This window comes from Barbus barbus (assembly GCF_936440315.1).
Source record: "Barbus barbus genome assembly, chromosome: 2".
NCBI classification, from domain to species: Eukaryota; Metazoa; Chordata; class Actinopteri; order Cypriniformes; family Cyprinidae; genus Barbus; species Barbus barbus.
This window is the reverse complement of record NC_136730.1, coordinates 15012940-15031781: the sequence shown is the minus strand read 5'-3', so window position 1 is coordinate 15031781 and position 18842 is coordinate 15012940. Positions and strand designations below refer to the sequence as shown.

At 41.4% G+C, this 18842-nt stretch overlaps 1 protein-coding gene across 1 annotated transcript; it reads right to left on the bottom strand.

Annotated features, from left to right (window-relative positions):
• Positions 1-269: 269 nt before the first annotated feature.
• On the bottom strand, positions 270-16989 carry cyp26b1 (cytochrome P450, family 26, subfamily b, polypeptide 1). The gene is made up of 6 exons (XM_079446477.1): positions 16057-16989; positions 8278-8502; positions 5375-5650; positions 5103-5258; positions 3077-3358; positions 270-2383 (listed from the first exon to the last, which is right to left on the bottom strand). The coding sequence occupies exons 1-6, from the start codon at positions 16258-16260 to the stop codon at positions 1991-1993; spliced, it is 1536 nt and encodes a 511-aa protein (XP_079302603.1). The 5' UTR covers positions 16261-16989; the 3' UTR covers positions 270-1990.
• Between the last annotated feature and the right edge of the window lie 1853 nt (positions 16990-18842).

Sequence of the window (18842 nt, the reverse complement as noted above, 5' to 3'; positions counted from 1 at the left end):
GAACATTAAGAGTCAACATATCAAAAAGAGCGAACATCAAAGAGATCAGCGTTCTCCTTTTTCCCTCACAGAATATAACTGCAAGCCATCAAAGGGCTTTCCTGTGGTTCCTAGGTGATGTAAAACAGACTTGCATGTGGTTAACAATTAAAATATTTAGCCATAATTTTAGAAAATCATGTTCAAAACACATCCTGATACACTTGAGTCTAAGTGGCAAAGGAAGCTGTTAATGTTGTTAAGCAGAATGAGGCAAGAAGAATTTGACTGATTTTCACATTATAGTTTATTACAAGGGTTTATAAAATTACCAAGTACATTTAAGAATCACTGTAACAAAAAAGGAGGGGAAAACATTCATATTTGAACTAAGTGAAATGTGGATTTGTAAAAAGGAATAAAATATATGTACAGACAAACTCAACAATCAACAAAAGAGCAGAACGTAGTCAAATGGCACTCAAAATAAACATACCTCGCAAGTGCTTCTGTTTATTAATATTAACTAAATGCAATGATAATAATGATAACCAAAAATTATAATTATTACAATAATATAAAACCATATTAACATTTAAACACTGTGTACAATACAGTATAACTGAAATCCATATCATTCTAAATAGAACAGTATTTACCAACAGACTTTACTTATACTAGAACTCTATTCTGAAATATAACAAAATTAGCACTTAAAATAAGATTTATTACAATAATAATATTAATAGCAAGAATATTAGGATATTAGACAATGCAAATATGCTTCACCCATGGCTTTCTAATAGGTGAAATCCCTCTTGCTCTCGCAACATTTGCTTAGAAATAGCAAAACTGTACTGTAGCTGAAGGTATAGCAATCTATTCTCTGTTAGAAAATGGTACACTGAAAGCAGCAGACATTAGTTCATCCATTCATTAATTCATAAAAAAAGATCAGTGGCATATTTTATCAGAAGAAAGTCCTTCATGTGGCCTGTAGAGGAAGTGAAGGAGGAACCCTCGTCGGGTTTCTCAGTCCTAGTGCCTCTCGCCCACCCGCTTTTAAAGTCCCTTCAGAGGCGTCTCAAGAAAACTCTCCTGATTGGTGGTATATAGAGTTACTGACTGATGATTGTCCAATCAGTTCCACCATCATCTACTGTATGTTCAGTATGATTTCTTCGTATATTGATGTGGAGCAGCAAGAAAATAAGAGAAGCCTTCCTCTTCGCAGAGGTCAGTTGGCACTGCTCCATCATATAAATAAAAAGCGACTCCCAAAGCAGCATATACGACAGTTATGACTTTTTTCGCTTTTTTTCATACGTCTTCAGATATAACATTTGCAGCAGGAATGAATCCCTCATTCCCTCTGTAGCTTGTTTTAAGAGCTTGCACAGGTTACTTTTCTCTTATAGTCTCTGTCTAGTTATATCTCTCTTCATCTCTCGCCTCTTTTTCACGCTCTCTTTAAAAGAATATTATGAATTGTCACTTATGTACAGAGCATGTATAACAAGTACTGGGTTAGTCTGAAAGCTCCTTCTGTACTGCTAACACACCTGAGTAAATTACACAATCCTCCCATTCATTCTAGTTTGCACTGCCTACTCTAATTCCTAATTCCTTAGCTGAAAAACAACCTGTCCACGCACGCAAACAGGCACACGCGTACATTCACACAAGAAAAAACATATTTAAACACGTACAAACAAAAAGGACACACATACTGTATATACATATAAATGAATTAAAAAACACTCACACAAAACTTCTCATCTCAAGACCCTGTGACATCTACATCGGCTTATATGACTGTCCCATTCACCTCTTCTTTTCTGAAACCTTCCTCTTGTGCTCTCCTGATGTAGCAATACGTTCAGTTAAATTTATATATTTATGATATACTTCTTTACAAATGATAGACTATACATTTTTGGCAAATGAGAGTCTTTTCAACTTCAGGTGACAGCTCAAGATATGAAGTCTGTTCCTTCTTCTGGCCAGTCTGTCACACGGTGGCATCCAACATCTCGTTCGACTTGGCCATGATCTGATTCTGGTTGGAGTCGAGACCGAAGAATTTTACACGGAGGCCGTCGGTGGGGTGCACCACGGGGACCGAGATCAAGCGCGGGAATGTCCGCGTGGCCAGTTCGAAGCGACTCCCTCCCGCGAGCTCCACGGCCAGGAGTTTGAGGAAGAGAGTGGCCAGCTGCTTGCCAAGGCAAGAGCGAACGCCACCTCCGAAGGGCAGGTAGTGGAAGCGGCCCTCGCGATCTTCGCTCCGCTCTGGGCTGAACCTGTCCGGGTCAAAGGCCTCCACGTCCTTGAACACAGCTGAGGTGTCGTGGGTGTCACGGATACTGTACATGACACTCCAACCTTTGGGAACCTGTACACCCTGAGAGACGGGCAAAAAGGTGGTTAGAAGTGTTGCTATTGTTAACTAAAACTATACAAATATGATATAAATGATATAGAATATAAAAAGAATATCAAATATAAATATTAGCTGAAAAACTTGAAATGTTGGAAACTAACTGAAATAAAACTGAAAGTTTTAAAGTGAAGTACTAAAACTGAAACTGAAATAAATATAAATTAAAGCTAAATGGAAATGTCTAAAACTCAAAACTAAAATTAAAATGAAAACTGATCAAATCTAATCCAAAAATTGCAAATGAGGACAATAGAAACAATCAAACCAACAAAAGAGCAATAATATGCAAGTACCGTGAAAAGTCCCAGTTAGTAATATAATACAATAGTATATGGTTATAAGGATAAAACAAGTGAGCATTCACAATAACAAAATAAAACAATAAAAGCATAGTTAACAAAACAAAAGATAATTCCAACATCATCTACTCATCGTTAAGTCTATCCAAACCTACTGTATATTACTTTTTTTTTTCTTTGATATTTTCATAAAGACTGTGGTCTAACTGAAACTTGTATAGATACCTTTTTTTTACATTTAAAACATCTGAACAAGTTTCCCACAGAAAAATAGTATGTCATACATGAGGGTGAGTAAATTATGCCAGAATTTTTATATTTGGGTTAAAACAGCTGCAGATCTTCAACAACTCACATCCAGCTCAAAGGTCTGTGTGGCAATGCGGTAACCTCCGGACACAGGGGCAAACAGACGCAGGACCTCTTTGATCACGCAGTCCAGGTACTTGAGGCTAATGATGCTGTCCAGTCGCAGTTCACCCTGGCACAGACAGCCATCATGCAGCAGGCCACAACTCCGCAGCTCCTCGCGCAGCTTCTCCAGCACCGCAGGGTGTCGCAGCAGCTGCATGATCAGAGACGTGCTGGCGCTGGCTGTTGTGGCAAAAGCAGCGAAGATCAGCTCAATAGTGGACTCCTGCGGGAGAAAGAAAGAGGTTTGTGGTTTAATGACACACATATGAACACTAGTCCTAGATATTTGACACTAATATTCTGGCACGTTGACGTCTGTTACTGATGAATTGTGGCTTTATTGCTGTGATGAAACTCGCCAAATATCTGGCGTAATTCATTTTTAAATGTCATTCATACTTGAATTGGATGATACAATGCAAAATAACTCTATTTTAAAATGTTATTTAATTCTGTGGCAAAGCTTAATTTTCAGCAGCCATTACTTCAGTCTTGAGTGTTACATTATCCTTCAGAATTCATTCTAATATGCTGCTCTGTTGCTCAAGAAACATTTCTTATTATCAGTGTTCTGTTGCTTAATATTTTCTTTTTATTCTTTGATGAATAGAAAGTTTAAAAGAACAGTATTTGTTTGAAATAGAAACATTTTGAAACTCTTACTTTTAATGCATCCTTGCTGAAAAAAAAAAAATTATAAAAAAAAAAAAAAAAATTACTTGACCCCAAACTTCTGAACAGTAGCATAGATATATTGTCTCTATTCTAGCTACTTAACCGCAATCTGACTTTTTCTGTAATTCTTATAATGGGGCTTCTTTACTTCTTTTCTTTTCTTTCCTTCTCTCTTCTTTTTTCTTTGAGGTTTGGCAGCCATCTTACACAGGTTTCTTTTCTCTCTCCCTCCCTATTTTAACTGCTTGCCAGTGAGTTGGTGTTGACAGGCCTGGGAGCCACCCCTGCCGCCACTGTCTGAGGAGACTACGCATGTACCTTACAAAAGAAAAAAGCTGAAACGTCTGAGCCGAGTGGAATAACCAGGTAACAATAGCCTACAGGGAAGCATTTATTGACTATTATCTGTGCTATTAAATGTCTGTCATCCCAGTTTGGGCATGGGACTAGAGAACTGAGCAGGAGAGAGAGAAGAGAAATAAAGAGCGCAGTCAGTGGGTAAAGTGTGCAGCCACAGAGTCGCTGCAAGCCTCTCAATATCGTAGTGTTGACTACCTGTTTTGCTTTAATATGTATTCAAGTAATCACAATTTTTGACCTCACATTGAAAACAAAATCATCTGGTGAAAAGAAAATGATTAGCATACAGACTGGGAGGATGACTGTGTGGTGAAAACCATAACCAGTTTTACGGATGTGTAATGTACAGCATTAAATAGACGTGACATCTCAAATTCAACTAAAACATATCTTCTTTGAAATGTAGGATAAAATATCCCCATTTTAGTAAGACTGAGAGAGAACTCCTCTATAATGCAGACTAGGCGGCCATTTTTTAACACAGACTGCCTCGCTTTCTACTTCCTACCTAGTCTGCTGCCTTCTAAGAAAGCATCCCAACAGAAGTTAAAACTCTCACACAAGTCACTCACACATGACACACAAGAGGTGCTCACATTTGATTCTAGTGGAGTTTGACATTAGCATTTTGCTAAGCTAATGACATGATAGACTAATAAGCAAAAAAAAAAACAGTTTGATGATACTACTTATTAACAGTTTTTAGTAGAATTATGCTATACATTTATAATCAACCTTTCTCCTCACAGTAGCTGATTCACTGCAAGTTTTTTCCACTTTTTGTCATGATTTTTCAGAATTTGGTGAGTGATGTTTGGAATAGCTTTAACACAGGAAAGCGCACATATGAGGGCTTAAAATGTTGTCTATATAGGCAGCTTTTGGAACAAGGTTAGAACAAAGATGTAGTGTATTAGCAGTGCTTCGCTCACCTTGAGCTCCTGCATCGTAAGCTCTGTGTTGTTCTCCTTGGCGCTCTCTAGAAGCACATCGAGAGCATCAGTGTAATCTTTCCCCTGGGTGTGGAGTGGTTTCTCTCTGATGGCTTTTTCTATGCTTTTCTGGAGTGAGTCTCTTGCACGAATACCCTGCAAACACACACAATTTTATTAGTTGATCTACCACTGTGTTCCTAATGTGCAGAAACCGTCTAATCCCTTTCTCCATGTTGAAGTGATGTAAACAATACATTTTGACATTTTACCTTCCTATAGCCACTAAACGGCAGGTCGATGGGAAGGCTAAAAACGTTCTCCACAAAATCCTGGAAAGTGAGGAAAAGACAGTGCATCTCCTCTTCAGAGACGCGGAAACCCAGGAGCACACGCACAGCCATGTGGAAGGAGAGCCGCTGGGACTCACGATAAACGTTGATGGGGTCAGGATTGGAGCTCCACACCCGCAGGGTCTCCTGAATGACCAGCTGGATCTTGGGCAGGTAGCTCTCCAGAGCCTCATGACTGAAGACTTTAGCAAAGATCTGAGAAACACAATTGAAAATGCAGTCTGCTGTGTTCTGGTGTTTGCACCAACAGAGAACCAATTTGACAGGATAAACAGTTTTGCAATCAGTTGAGAAATTTATCAAGTTATAGCTGCAAGTCCCAAAACTTCATCTTCATAAGAAGGATGTATTTTACCAAAGAGTACATGACATGATCTGTCTGGCCGAAAAAAGCAACAGGAGGGATCTGCTTCCAAAAACACGCATGTTTATGAACATGACCAGATATTTGACACGGCAACATTATTTAAGAGTTTGTATCTAGATGTATATTACATGAAAACAGAGTTGCACTGATCCAAAAATAATAAACATTTGTTTTTGACTGAGCCTATTGGACCTTGTGGTATTGCTGAACTACACTTACCACAATGCAGCTGGCCCGTGAATCACATCATCCATAACAAACTAGCACGTCTGTGCTCTACAGGCAAAAAATGTCACAAAAATATTATCCTGAAGCCACAGTCAGCACCTAAAGGCCAAGCTTATTTGTCTAATAGATTGAAGCATGGAACATTTACTCTGAAGTCCTCACTATTTTTGACCTTCTTGTACTCTTAACTGTCACTCACCTACCTCCACCTCGCTCTCAGAATATCTGAGAGAGTTTCCCCCTGCATCAGCAGTGAGGGCGAAAGGCGAAGGTAAGATTTTCCTGGCCGTGGCAGCGCATTTCTAATGTACCTCAGTTGTGCTGGTTTGTTTAGTGAAATAACATCCATGTTACAGTGCCTACGACTAACAATAGCACTTTTTATATGCCATCTCATTCCAAATACCTTTACAGTAGTAAAAGGGGGGCGGAGACTTGTGTGTCCTTCTGTCTCTCTGTCTGACTTTCTCTCGCCAAGGCCGTTTCTTTGTCTCCTTTCCGTGCTGTTCTTCTCAGACCCACTTCATTTCTAACTCTAACGATCAACTGGCTGTTAGTATATCATTTAGGTATTAAAAGCTTATTTCACACCTATTTACATTTGGTTTTCAGTGTGCTTCTTCATGTATATAAAACCACAAATTATCTGTCCATTCTATTACATCATTAACTTTTCTGGCACGTCACAGTGGTTCACATGTGTGGAGAAAAAACGAGTGGCTACAAGCATGTTTGCGTCACACTTCTTTCTTAGCTTTTTACAACCTATTTATACTGCTTATTGGTTTGGGATTTTTTTTTTTTGAAGGTTACTATTTTCCTTTTGCAAGTCTTTGTGTACTAGACAGACGTCAGTCAACCTCCACTAATGCCAGTCCCCATTATACAGGATTTTGAACACTACTGGAAAAAAAAACAGCCGCCTGTCTTCATTACAAAACGTGACTGCACTTTCCACACACATACACACACGGCCTTTTAAAACTCCCCCACCCTAATAATTTCCATATGTCTTAAATTATATGAAACTGCTCAAAGCTGCTGGTTTGACCAGAATGTAAAGACCTCTTTATTCTCTCCCCCCAAACCATTCACTTTCTGTACACTTCTCTCTACTTTTCCAATCTCTCTCTCGCTCTCTCTTTTCTCTCTCCCCGCTGACTAAAACAAAATCCCTCATTCAGAGCGAGAGCACTTTGTGTTGGCAGGTGAGTGCAGAATTAAGATCCTGTGCCCTCTACTGGCCAACCTAATAAATTCAACTCGTCACCAAATCCACAGTTCGATAGGCCTTCTGCTCGATGGCTATATCAACAAGTGTGATTTAGTTGCATCAATGAGCTGTTGTGCATCCTGTTAATGACCAGTACATCAAAGAACATTTTGCTTTCTTCTAGGAAATTATATCATTTTTTAGCTACATCCCAAGCTCACAGAGCCGTTTGGATCTAATGCTTGCATTCAGCATCTCTCCAGTAAATGTATAGCAGTGGTATTCAAAGAGACATTTACAGTATCTTCTTTTCTTTCCCAAACGTCCCCTAGAACAGGACATCTGTAGAGGCTGTAACAGGCCATGCTGATGAACATACTGTACTTTTCCAGGCTAAAATATAGACTGTACATTGCTGTACACCTCCAGAGAGGTTTAAGAACAAATTAAATATTTATGACAATAGTATGCAGAGCAGGATGTTTGAACCTGGCTGAAGGGGGTCCATAAGGCAGTCTTTGTCCATCTGAGGCTGGCTTACTAATTAGCAGTCATTAGGGGGTTTGCGTGAGGCCCTGGACCTGGAGGATTAACCAGACTGATTACACCCCGCTGACCCCTCAATGGAACAGGTGTGTGGGGTGAAACTCAAGCCTCCAAGGGACCGAAGAGAACCAGGGTCCACAAAAAAGCTTTTTTGTCCCCGAACAATGGGTTGGATTTGAGGAGAAGCTAGTTATGAGCATAATCCTCGATTGTGAGCAGACTGTTATGTGTAACAATAGTACGCAGGGGAGCAAGGCATTGTGGGTATCTGTCTCCAAATCTTTTCCATTTGACCTTCTATCTTGTTTCTTTCACTCCATCTATGGTTCTTACTCTGTTTTGTCCTTCCACAAATTCAAAACATCTTTCACTGGCAAGGCAGGGAAATGGTGCACACAAAAACCACCCATTAGGAGATAAGGATTCCCACAGATAATAAAAGTACATCTGAATGTACATGGACCTTACCTTTCTCCTTTTACGGTGGATGTCTCCTATAGAGTTGGCCAGACTATTGGGACCCAGTAGAGTGCTGGTGCTTTGGGGCCAGTCCACAGTGACCAGGCTGTGCTCTCCCATCAAGACCTTACGTACGTTCTCTGCCCCCGTGACCCGGATGAGCGGCCGTCCGAGCAGGTGAGTCTTGAATACGTTCCCATACTTCTGCCTCCTTGACGCATGGAAACCTGCTCCCTGAAAAAGAGAACCAGGTGCAAGAAGAAGAAAATATATTAGTTGCAGATATGAGGAATTAAACAGTGGATATAAATTAGCATAAATTACCTTTTAATTTATTTTTGGATGTTTTATTTTAAACTAATAGTATATCTTTAATATTATGACTTTAATAAATCACCAACACGCCTGTAATATTGTCACTGTGCTTTTTATTTTTGCCAACAACAGCTGTTGGTTTTAAACCGTAAATTGAACAGAATTATTACCTTTGTAGTTTCAATCACATTATTAACCTTTAGCCTAGCAATAACCCATAAAATTGAACACAACACTGTAGGCTAAGAAGTTTCCGTCTGAATATTACAGATGTAATGAGGTGTTAGGGCTAATAGGTATTTGGAATGAAGGGTGTTAGCCTTGTGGGATTAGCCCATTTTGTTTGTTTTTGCATTGTAAGGGCATAAGGGTACCGTTCACAGCATTCTTTAAGCAATCGGGTTAGCTTTACCTAAGAAGGGGCTCAGGCTTAGCCTTCAGGATCATGCTGAGAGAAGTGAACTAATGAGTGTATGAGCGCAGCCATTAGCTCTGAGAAGTCGGTGTGTTGTATGAAAGATTGCCCGAAAGTGCTAATCAGCAGGAATCCAGTACATCCTGCAAACTTTCACCTTTGATCCCTTCACCTATGCTTTAACTGTAGCCATAACATCAGCCTGACTGAAATGTCTCAATGTTATGTGTATTGTAGAGAAAATATGCTTAATTAAATGCATTATTTTGCTCAATACTAAAGTCATTATGCACATTTAAGTTCAGTTGAGTAGAATTCCGAACATGATAAAAACTCTCAGCTCTGGAGTGAGTTGCTCTGTATAACACACAGTAATTGCCTGTAGCCCTCGAGACCTCTGCTGAGCACATAAAGACGGCCTGTAACCTCTCAGCCTCACACACACATACTGACCCCATGGCAGGAAGTGGCAGTAGAGCTGTTTGCTCCCCTTGCCACCCCCCCCACCCCCCTTACCAAAATTTGTGACCAGTTTCTTCAAGCACACTCCAACACTCTCTCTTATTTGCGAAGATAAATTTAGCAGCATGCACATCTTTTTTCCTGTTTGGCTGAGAGAAACTTGTCTGAATACATTTCAGCTCAGCATGCTACATGCATGCTTCTGTGTGTTAATGCCTGTTCAGTTGAAATGTGAGGCAAAATTGTTTTTGCAAGTACTGGTAAATCATGAATTAAAGTATTTCTTTTTATTATAGATTATGTTTTTCCATTGACAGATTTCTTTTTGGAGTGCTTTTATGGCATTTACGGCTTAGGTGTTTGGCTTAATATCACTTATGTTCAGAATTGAGAACCCACAAGCAAATGTGGCAAAATTCAAACTGCCTATTTCCAGCACATTTTATAGTCTTTTCAAAACGTGTGTATGGACAGAGTAGCTTTTGTCACATTCACTTTCCCACCATCTCCTGGTCTCAAATATGAGGGACAGGTCCTGAGCATATTGCTGCTTTAACTATGATAGCAAGCACTTCCCAATGCCATTGCTGTCTGCCCTATAGTCCAGCAACCCGTCTCTTTGGAGATAGGCAAATAAGTGTTCCACCCCTTTTCATGTACTTGTGGCCAGAGGCTGGGTTTCTCACCTCTATATATAAACAAATAAACAGATTAGTTTATGAATGATGTCTTGCCGTTGAACTTTTATCACATATGTTGGCAAACATTAAAAAGTGTAAATGTACGGGCATAATCCGAAATGCATCACATTTTAATTTTTGATGTAAAACCATCTCTCAGTGGAAGCTTTAGTTCTCTATATTGACTTTTTTTGATGCTCTTTTATGCTCTTCTGACCTTTGACCTTGGCTGACTGACACATCCAACACCTCCATAATGTCAGAGACCATAAATGACAACCTTAGCTCAAGACTGGCTGAGATGTCTGAAGACTTAACAAATGTCTTATGACCCGCATGGCACCTTGGCCCCTAAAATCCTATAACAAATTATTGTCTTAATTAAATAGCGAGATTATTAGATCAGACTAACGAGATATATGTATGCGCACCGAGGCTAGACAAGGTCAGATAAAAAGAGAATAAATCTCACTTTCTCATCTGCCAAAGTTTAACCAGAACTGGCAGAACATGTGGGAAAAAAATATGGTGGTGGTGGACAATTTAAACTATATTTCACACTTTTTCGTGCAAAACCCTGTTTTGTGTTTTATAGTTTTGGCGGGATTATGTCATATTCAAACATTTTTGGTTCCTCGTTGGAAGGAGGAGAAAGAATTCCTGATTCTAGAATCATAACTACCCAATTTGGACTTTAGAAAAACAAGGTTTAGTCAGTAAGAAACACTTTTAGACTGCTGTTCTAAAACAGTATGACCGAAGTTTCCCCCAGAGGAACTCTGTCCGTTGCCAAATAGACACATGGCATCCCAGGACCTCGACAGGTGTTAGACAGGGGGCGCAGCCACTGCATGAACAGTGTGTGGGGTGAGAGAAATGTTCACTGGCCAGCTCACAGCCAGTCTATACTTAAAGACACTGAGGATTTCACATATCAGGTGAGTGTGAGGGCAAGAGGTAATGCTGACACACACACACACACACACACACATCCAAAAGCAATGCAGGGGAAGAGGGGGAAAATAAATGTAGTATCTTTCACCACATGGTGAGAACTGAGTGTGTGTGTGATGATGGATGATTGTGTGTATGTGTGTGTGCTCACCTCTCAGCAGTGGGACCAGTCAGTACGAGAGAGAGAAAGGAGCTGTTTTCAACCTGACAGACCCAGGACAAGGCCGTCTTTCACACATGCCCAACATAAGGGCACTCTCTAACTTTCACTCTGTTAATTTCAATGTATAAACACATTTACGCAGAAGTGAACATGTAATTTGTATTATATTATGTTTGTTTATGGTCTTTGTTCTGTCATATTTCCCCTTCAGGCGATTTCTGTTTTGACGTCATGTGTAACCTGCGTGAACTTTGAGTGTTTGATAATTCTTGGAACAAGAACATCCATTTTAAACACCACATGCTGTCATCCTTACCAGGCCAGGGCCTTTTTTCCACCTCTCCATGAGCAGTGAAAGTGTGCAATGTACAGTCACACACTACATCACCAAAAACACATATACATTTCTCACATCTACATGTGTGTATTTACACATGTAGGGGCCAACATTTCCCTCTGAAACAAGTGTACACAGAAGGGCAGCCAGAGAGGGTCCAGTCCTGACCTGTGTAGTACAAGTGGAAAGTGCAAAAGACGTGCTAGAAGATGGGAAAAGGTAATGGTTTTCCGGCTTGGAAGTGACTGCCAGTGAGGTGAACATAAGAAAATGTGATTAGGATGGTGATTGATAGTGAGGTGCGCATAAGAAAATGTGATTAAGATGGTTTAATGGTCACAATCTACTTCGTCGAAAAGTGACTCGGCGTGCTGGAAATAGCAGAACAGGTTGTGAGGCAAAATGGGGAGACAGACGCACTGGGCTTGGCCGCGCAGATGTCATTTGGCTAGAAGGTGAGAAATGTCCTCCCTCATTTCACAAGGCCACAGAAGCTCAGACGTGCAGAGAACGAAAATAAAACAAAAAACCCAAAAGGGTCACTGACGCACAAAAGCTCCACACACCCTGGAAAAGCTATGAGGTAATAATCTGCAGCTTACTCGCACTGTCAAACACACACACACACACACACACACACACACGTATACAGCCGGTGCGTCCGTTCACTTCTGCACGCATGCATGAGCGTGTTTCCCTAAAAACCAAGTGAAATCGGCTGTCAATCAAATAACAGCCTGTTTGTTTTGAGCGAAGGCAGATTGGGTTCAAGAACTCCGTTAGAGGTTGAGGTTAGATGATCTTCAGCGATAAGACAGAAAAGCTTTCCACATTCATTAGGACCGCACAACACATGTCAGACGTCGCTTGAAGACAATAAAGTGCGCAGGGCTCTTGGGAGAAGAGCATCTGTGTCAGAAACTCATGTGGCTGTGTAGTTTCTGTTACTCTGCGTATTTAAAGCCTTAGAATTAGAATGAAATAGATCAGTCAATAAACAGGCAAAAATTGTATTTGAAAACAGCTGAATGGATCAGATGTGTTTACAGTACATGTGTGTGTTCAGTTATTTGCACTTCGACCTCACACAAAACATGCCTGTTCTCTGCCTATGGAGGTGAAAGGGTTAACTCTCCACGTTCAGTGGTTTCTTTTATTTTGAAAAGAAATTTATCAGATATTTTACAAGGGGGCGCAATAAAGAGGACCGCTTTTTTCCACTGGCTCATTCCACACAGAGTGTGCAGGACTAAAAATACAAATTTCTGTGTAAATTGGACACCAGTCGAGCCTCCCGCTACATAAATGTAGCCTTTGTGTGCCAGTGGAAATGTTATACAAATGACCCCTTTATTAAAATCACAAAAACCCCTTTTAATTATATTTATTCAGATCAGCTACAGTTGACCCGAACACAGGGGGTGCTACGCGAGGGACTGGGAGGGTGCAATTTCATTTGCAATTTCATATCACCTCAATGTGTTTCTTCAGCATACGACCGCCATAACGTAAGGTAAGACGAGAAGAAAAGAAAGATGGATGGAGCGGCGGGAATTGAAAAGTGTACGGGCAAGTTTTCCTTGGCACATCGTTCTGTTCCGTGTTCTTTATTTGTATCACTCATTATTCCAACCCTTGTCCTCAGGTCCTTCTGTACATATGCATGTGTGTGTGTGCGTCTGCATGGCTTAGTCTAGGGGCTGCTGTGTTTATTGGTTCAGAGCGGCAGGTAACGGCGCGGGAGGAGTTCTCTGTACGCTGACCCACAGTCTCAGCGTAAATAAAGATAATATGTCCATTTACTGAAATAGCCCATTGGAATCTCTCAGGATGTGTGCGTTGGCCCGTCTCCATTGGGGTATAGATGGCATTTCTGCAAAGAGAGAGGGGGAAAGCAAGCAGAGGCAGTAAGACTTGAGGTCCCATTATCTGGCCATCAGTCACCCTTGGGTGTACCCACCAAAGAGTGTGTTCGTGGGAAACATGGCTCTGCATAAATGAAAGGAGATATGGGAATTTCGGGCAATGCAGTGAGAATCAGCAATCGGCATCAGAGAGCAATGGTTTCGCTTAATGCCGAGCGAACGCCAAAGCCCACGAGACAAGCGCAAAGAAACTAAATGTGGCCGAGCTGATAGAATAGGCTCCCCTTTGACCTGGAAACATTTTGTGGAGAGAGATTATGGTTGTTCAGTGCAGTGTGAGCGCTCACCCCGGGGACCCCCTTTTCTTCTCTTTTCTATCCCCCTACCTTCCTCCTCCTCCCGCTACTGCTGCCAAGCCCCCTTCACTTTCACCCCCCGTCCCCTGTTCCTAAAGACAAGAGGCTGTTTGAGGGGTTGGTGGTGCGTTCCAGAGGTGAAAAAGGGGCCACACCGCACTGGTGCCAGTCATGCCCGTTTCATGCTCGCTAATCCCGACAAGCCCCAGGAGAAAGCCAGAAAGCGAGAGAGAGGGGATGCTGGAAGACTGTTCCTAAATCCTTTAGGTCTCTATAGGCCATGCTCTCTGGAATTCTGATCAGAGCCCCAAGCCGTGTAGTCTTTGTCCCAGGGTGTGGGTGTGTTTTTGACCCCCCGGCGGGCAGCTTTATTGCCACCCAGACTGGAGCGATTTGGGTCAAGGTGGAGACGTGGGGTAGAGGTAAGGGAGGGTTGCCCACTGGGTGAACTGTGCTCTCTAGTTAGACAGCCTTCCCTGTGTACTGAGAAACTGCAGTATTGAGGAGTTATTGCTACAATGGCAAAGGAATTTGTGCTTATATAATGATCATTATTAATCTGAAGTCTGAACTCACCATTACTGATCAGCACACAATTCAAAAGTAATGGCCTTGGCAAAGAAACAGTTAAGTTTATGCACCATATGGATATTTCAGCATATTCCAGGAGCACCGTTGAGAAGAGGACAAAAAAGAAAGCTGTGACCAGATATTTTTTGTGGTCAATTGAAAATTTATACACAGATAAAATACAAAATCATTTCATAATTCAAAATGACAGACACACCGCAAGAGAACGCAAAACAATTACACTCCTCTGAGTCCATAAATCTATGTCAATCACAGATTTGACCCACTTTTGGATTCAACCGCTGCTCTGCTGAGCCTTACGAAGCGATGTGGACCACAAAAGGGGCTAACCGACCAATTTAAGGGGTTGTCTTAAATGTATCGATATACACAGATTGTTAAAATGCAATACATGTTTTCAGAAGCACAAGATAGAGAGAGCAACATTTCAAACTGCACAGTAGCTCTCAGTCGCCTCGCAGTCATGCCTTGAGCTGCAGCAATAAGGAATGACACAAGTTTGGCACAAATGGACCAGACCAAATCCTATTGATTTTAAATATATAACTCTGAGATGCAGTCAAGCCTGTTTGTTTTTCTAGAGAGCCTGCCAACTGCATGGAAATTCTCTTCTGGATTTCCAGCAACTTTGGAGAATCTATTCCTGACCAGAGAATTTGATCTGTACACCACTCAGACCAGGACATTCCTCCCTATTGAAAATCTCAGTTGAAAGCATCCCACTCCAGCTACTGCAAGCCAACGTCCAGGAACATCCTAACGCGCACCATGGATTTAATATGGAAAGAATTCCTAAGACATTTATTCGCGATTTTTACTGTATGGAATGCTTTTTTACAGCTTCGGTTCGTGTAATAACCTACTTTTAAAATACCACATTATGGCCGCTGTGCTGATTTTAATTCAGTTCGTGTGCTACCTTATTTTCTAAGTTCTAAACCAACCATTCCACAGTGAGCGTTCACCAACTTCTCTGACTTAAGGAAGATGGCACAGAGACTCCCTGAATGTACTGTATGCGCACCACGCGCTGTCTGAGTATCATGACAGAATGGCACGGCATCATTTACAACACGCGGGTTCGTCTAGAGTAACAGGCGCTCGTAATTACACAGAAGCTCAATGAGAGCGCGACACTACCTGCCCTCACTATCAATACCACCCCGCGCGCCAAGAGGAGTTTATGCGCGCTTTGACAAGCGGTACTCAGTGGCTGTGTTCTCGCGCGCATCGGAAGCCAAGGACTACAATATTTCTGGAACGGAGCGCGCCTTTCTTGGCAGCCGCAAACATGTTGTTCCACGTGGATTGAGAACTGGCTGTATGAAACAAAAACTGTCGGCTATCTAAAACAGACAGCTTATTAACACCATGGAAATATGGCACGGATGAAATTGCACACGTGGGAATAACTAACCTGCAGGCTGCACGCTTTTTAAAGCGCAATATTACGCTCGAGCGCACACGTGCGAAAAGCATTAGTGGACGTTATCCTACTCTTGATGTGTATTTAACAACCCAGTTATACAGGGAGACTATATACACTGGTGAGCGCACGAATCCGCGGTGCCTGGCGCGCACCGGAGCGGTGTGCGTGCGACAGCAAGGCGACTGGAAACTTGGAAAGACACAAGCAGATGGAGCGCTTACCTGAAAGAACCAGTGGCATGTTTCTCCAATGATGGGGAAGCCCATGGAGCCCTTGGGCATAGGCAGCTTGCAGCTCTTGTCCCGTGTTGCGGTCCATCTCAGCTGCCAGAGTTGCTGGGACACTGCCAGAAGAAGTGCCATGGACACTAAACAAGCAGCGAGCGTCGCCAGCGCCGAGACCAGGTCAAAACTCTCGAAGAGCATGGCTGTGAAGTTCCGGGACTTGTCTCAAATATTTCTTTGGAGTGATGAGCACTACAGTGGTTAAGCCTTCTCGGGAGTATATGAGGTGACTTATATAGGAGTTATATATGATTTGCTGCTACAATTAGCCTATTCTGAAAAACAAAAATAACTGAGAAGTATCTCTCTCACCAAAAGGCAACGCAACAAAGTTTTGCAACGAAAAGTAAGTGATTAAATTGAAGTGTTTAATTAACAGAATGCTGGATATTACAAAACGATCTTAACTGTTTGTATATCATTTTAAATTATGCAAATCGCTTTCCAGTATTCCCGTGAATTTTAAATAAAATTTGTAATTTTTCAAAATGTAAATTTGGCGTGAACCTGTCAAACTTGAAAGCTGCTTTAGAAATTTTGTTCTAAATTCCAAACTCTTGTTTAAAAATTAGCTTTAAGTTACTTTTTGAAAAAAAAAAAAATGTTTTCCGTTATTATAAAAATATATATCTTACAGGAAAGCTCGATATAATCTTTTTAAAATGCACTTAAATCAAGTAATAGTCATAAGGAAGACGCAGAAATAAATGAAAGAAATAATCCTCCGATGTTTGATGCCTATGAGCAGTAAAAATCTTCAGATGAGTGTAGTGCGTCTCTCTCGCTAGCCCGTTTTCACTCTCTACCTCTCTCTCGCGCTCTAGCTCTCTCTCTCTTCACATACAGTTTCTCAATGTGAGTTCGAGTCGCACAGCGAGCTTCCAATGTGTGTTTATATAGCGGAGGCAGTGAGGCGGCATTCGGCCAGGGTGCAAGCGGCTCCCCCCTTACCCCACCCCACAGAACTGAGGCGGGGTGAAAAGTGAACGAGCCGGGCGCTGGAGCGTGCGGGACCTGGATAAGAGCCCAAAGTGAGAGAGAGAGAAAGGGAGAGAGAGAGAGGGAGGAAGACTTTCAATACTTTAAGCCTCATACGTTCGAGAAAGTATCACCTGCCACTCGCAGAATATGCATATGGTTTAATCGCATGGGCTTAATGATGCTGTCAGGCTGAGCTACCTTGATTACTCAGCATGAATTTAAACCCTTGGTTCAAAGACCACTGGAAAAAAAGGAGACGTAATGTTATAACAGTGTTACCTTGACTTATACGGACTCGGTAACACACCATATTAGCCATGTTGGTTCAGTATCAATTTGACATTTCTAACAAATGCCTTGACTGTTCAGATGCGCATCTGTTCGTGCGCGCCTTTAGTCCTGTGAAAATTCACAGTCACAGTGATTCATTCATTGACTCACTCATTCGTTATTTGCTTTCTTCAGAAATGGCTTTCTGTCTATCCGTAACTTTTAGGGGATAAAGATTTTCTTTGAAACAAGACATTTTTGGGGACAAGATGCGCCTTGCAACCCTAGTTCTTATTTGACGCCCACAGTTAACTAATATTAAGTCTTTTAATCAAAACTGTAAGGTTTGTGTACATCTGTACTAAAGTTATAAATATTTCAGTAACTTTGCTAATTAAATAATGAACTTAACGCAAGGTGCTGCTGTAGCCAGCTGTCACTATGGACACTTGCGTTCTGACGCAACTTTTGTGGTTACATAAACATAGGGGGAAAACTATTAAAACATCTATCTATCTATCTATCTATCTATCGTGTTAAATGAATTCCCTCCAGCAGGCACTGCTGAGCGTGTCGATGAGAGTGAGCGATTCGTGCTGGTGTCATCTGTTACAGATGGTACGTGGTTTCAATTACGGTCACCTTATGATCACAATCACTCAAGGACAGTTATGTAATTGTTCTCAGCATATGAGACGACCACTGCAGACCAGAACTCAAGAGCTCCAGCTGTTTCGCTCACTCTCTTTACGTCTGCTTCCCGAGGCGCGCAGCTGATGCGCAGGATGAGAGAGGAAGGGATGCTCGTCAGATATTCTGCTTACTTGTTTGAAACCTAGCTATTCTCATCATTTTACAAAGGACGCGTTTAAATGATAGGTACTCGTCTTTTCGCTTATAAGATGAACGCGAAGAGCTCTCGAACGCGTGCCTATAATTTAAAACCATCCATTCATTTCTGCAGAGTGCGACTTCTGCAAGCTTACGCATTCTCTCCCTCATGCTTTTGCTTTTCTATCTGTTTTAAGCCAAAGTAAACTTGTCCCGAGTCTGCACTGTGAAATGCAAGGGATTTCTGTCTTTTTATGCTATTTTTCTAAGGCATTCTTTCGCTCACGCTGTCTGCCGCTGTCAACCTGGACGCGTCTCTCAACGTCACACCGCCGCCTAGCGGAGACAGAGGGAACTTCTCCATCTCTGATTCCAGCGCACGCTGTCATGCATGTAACATATGTACATGTAACTTAACATTTTGCAACGTGGGATAGAAAAATAAGACTGAAATATTCCCTTATTGAAAATCACTTGAAATAAATTATTTTCATGTTACTGTATTAAAAAATGTATTTCTTCACACAAACTTAAGCAATGTACTCAGAAATGAGGTGTAGTTGTTCTGAACAGAATTATTTGGATCTAATACATAAATCTGATGCCTAGTTAATCTTATATACACACATATATATATATAT

Bases quoted from the DNA above. Each gene is read 5' to 3' on its own strand.
- cyp26b1 (XM_079446477.1), bottom strand. From the start codon at position 16,260: ATGCTCTTCGAGAGTTTTGACCTGGTCTCGGCGCTGGCGACGCTCGCT. The intron at 5,651-8,277 runs GTAAGGTCCATG...TGTGTTTCTCAG, and splicing joins TCCACCGTAAAAGGAGAAAG to ATCTTTGCTAAAGTCTTCAG. The intron at 5,259-5,374 runs GTAAAATGTCAA...GTGTGTTTGCAG, and splicing joins CGTTTAGTGGCTATAGGAAG to GGTATTCGTGCAAGAGACTC.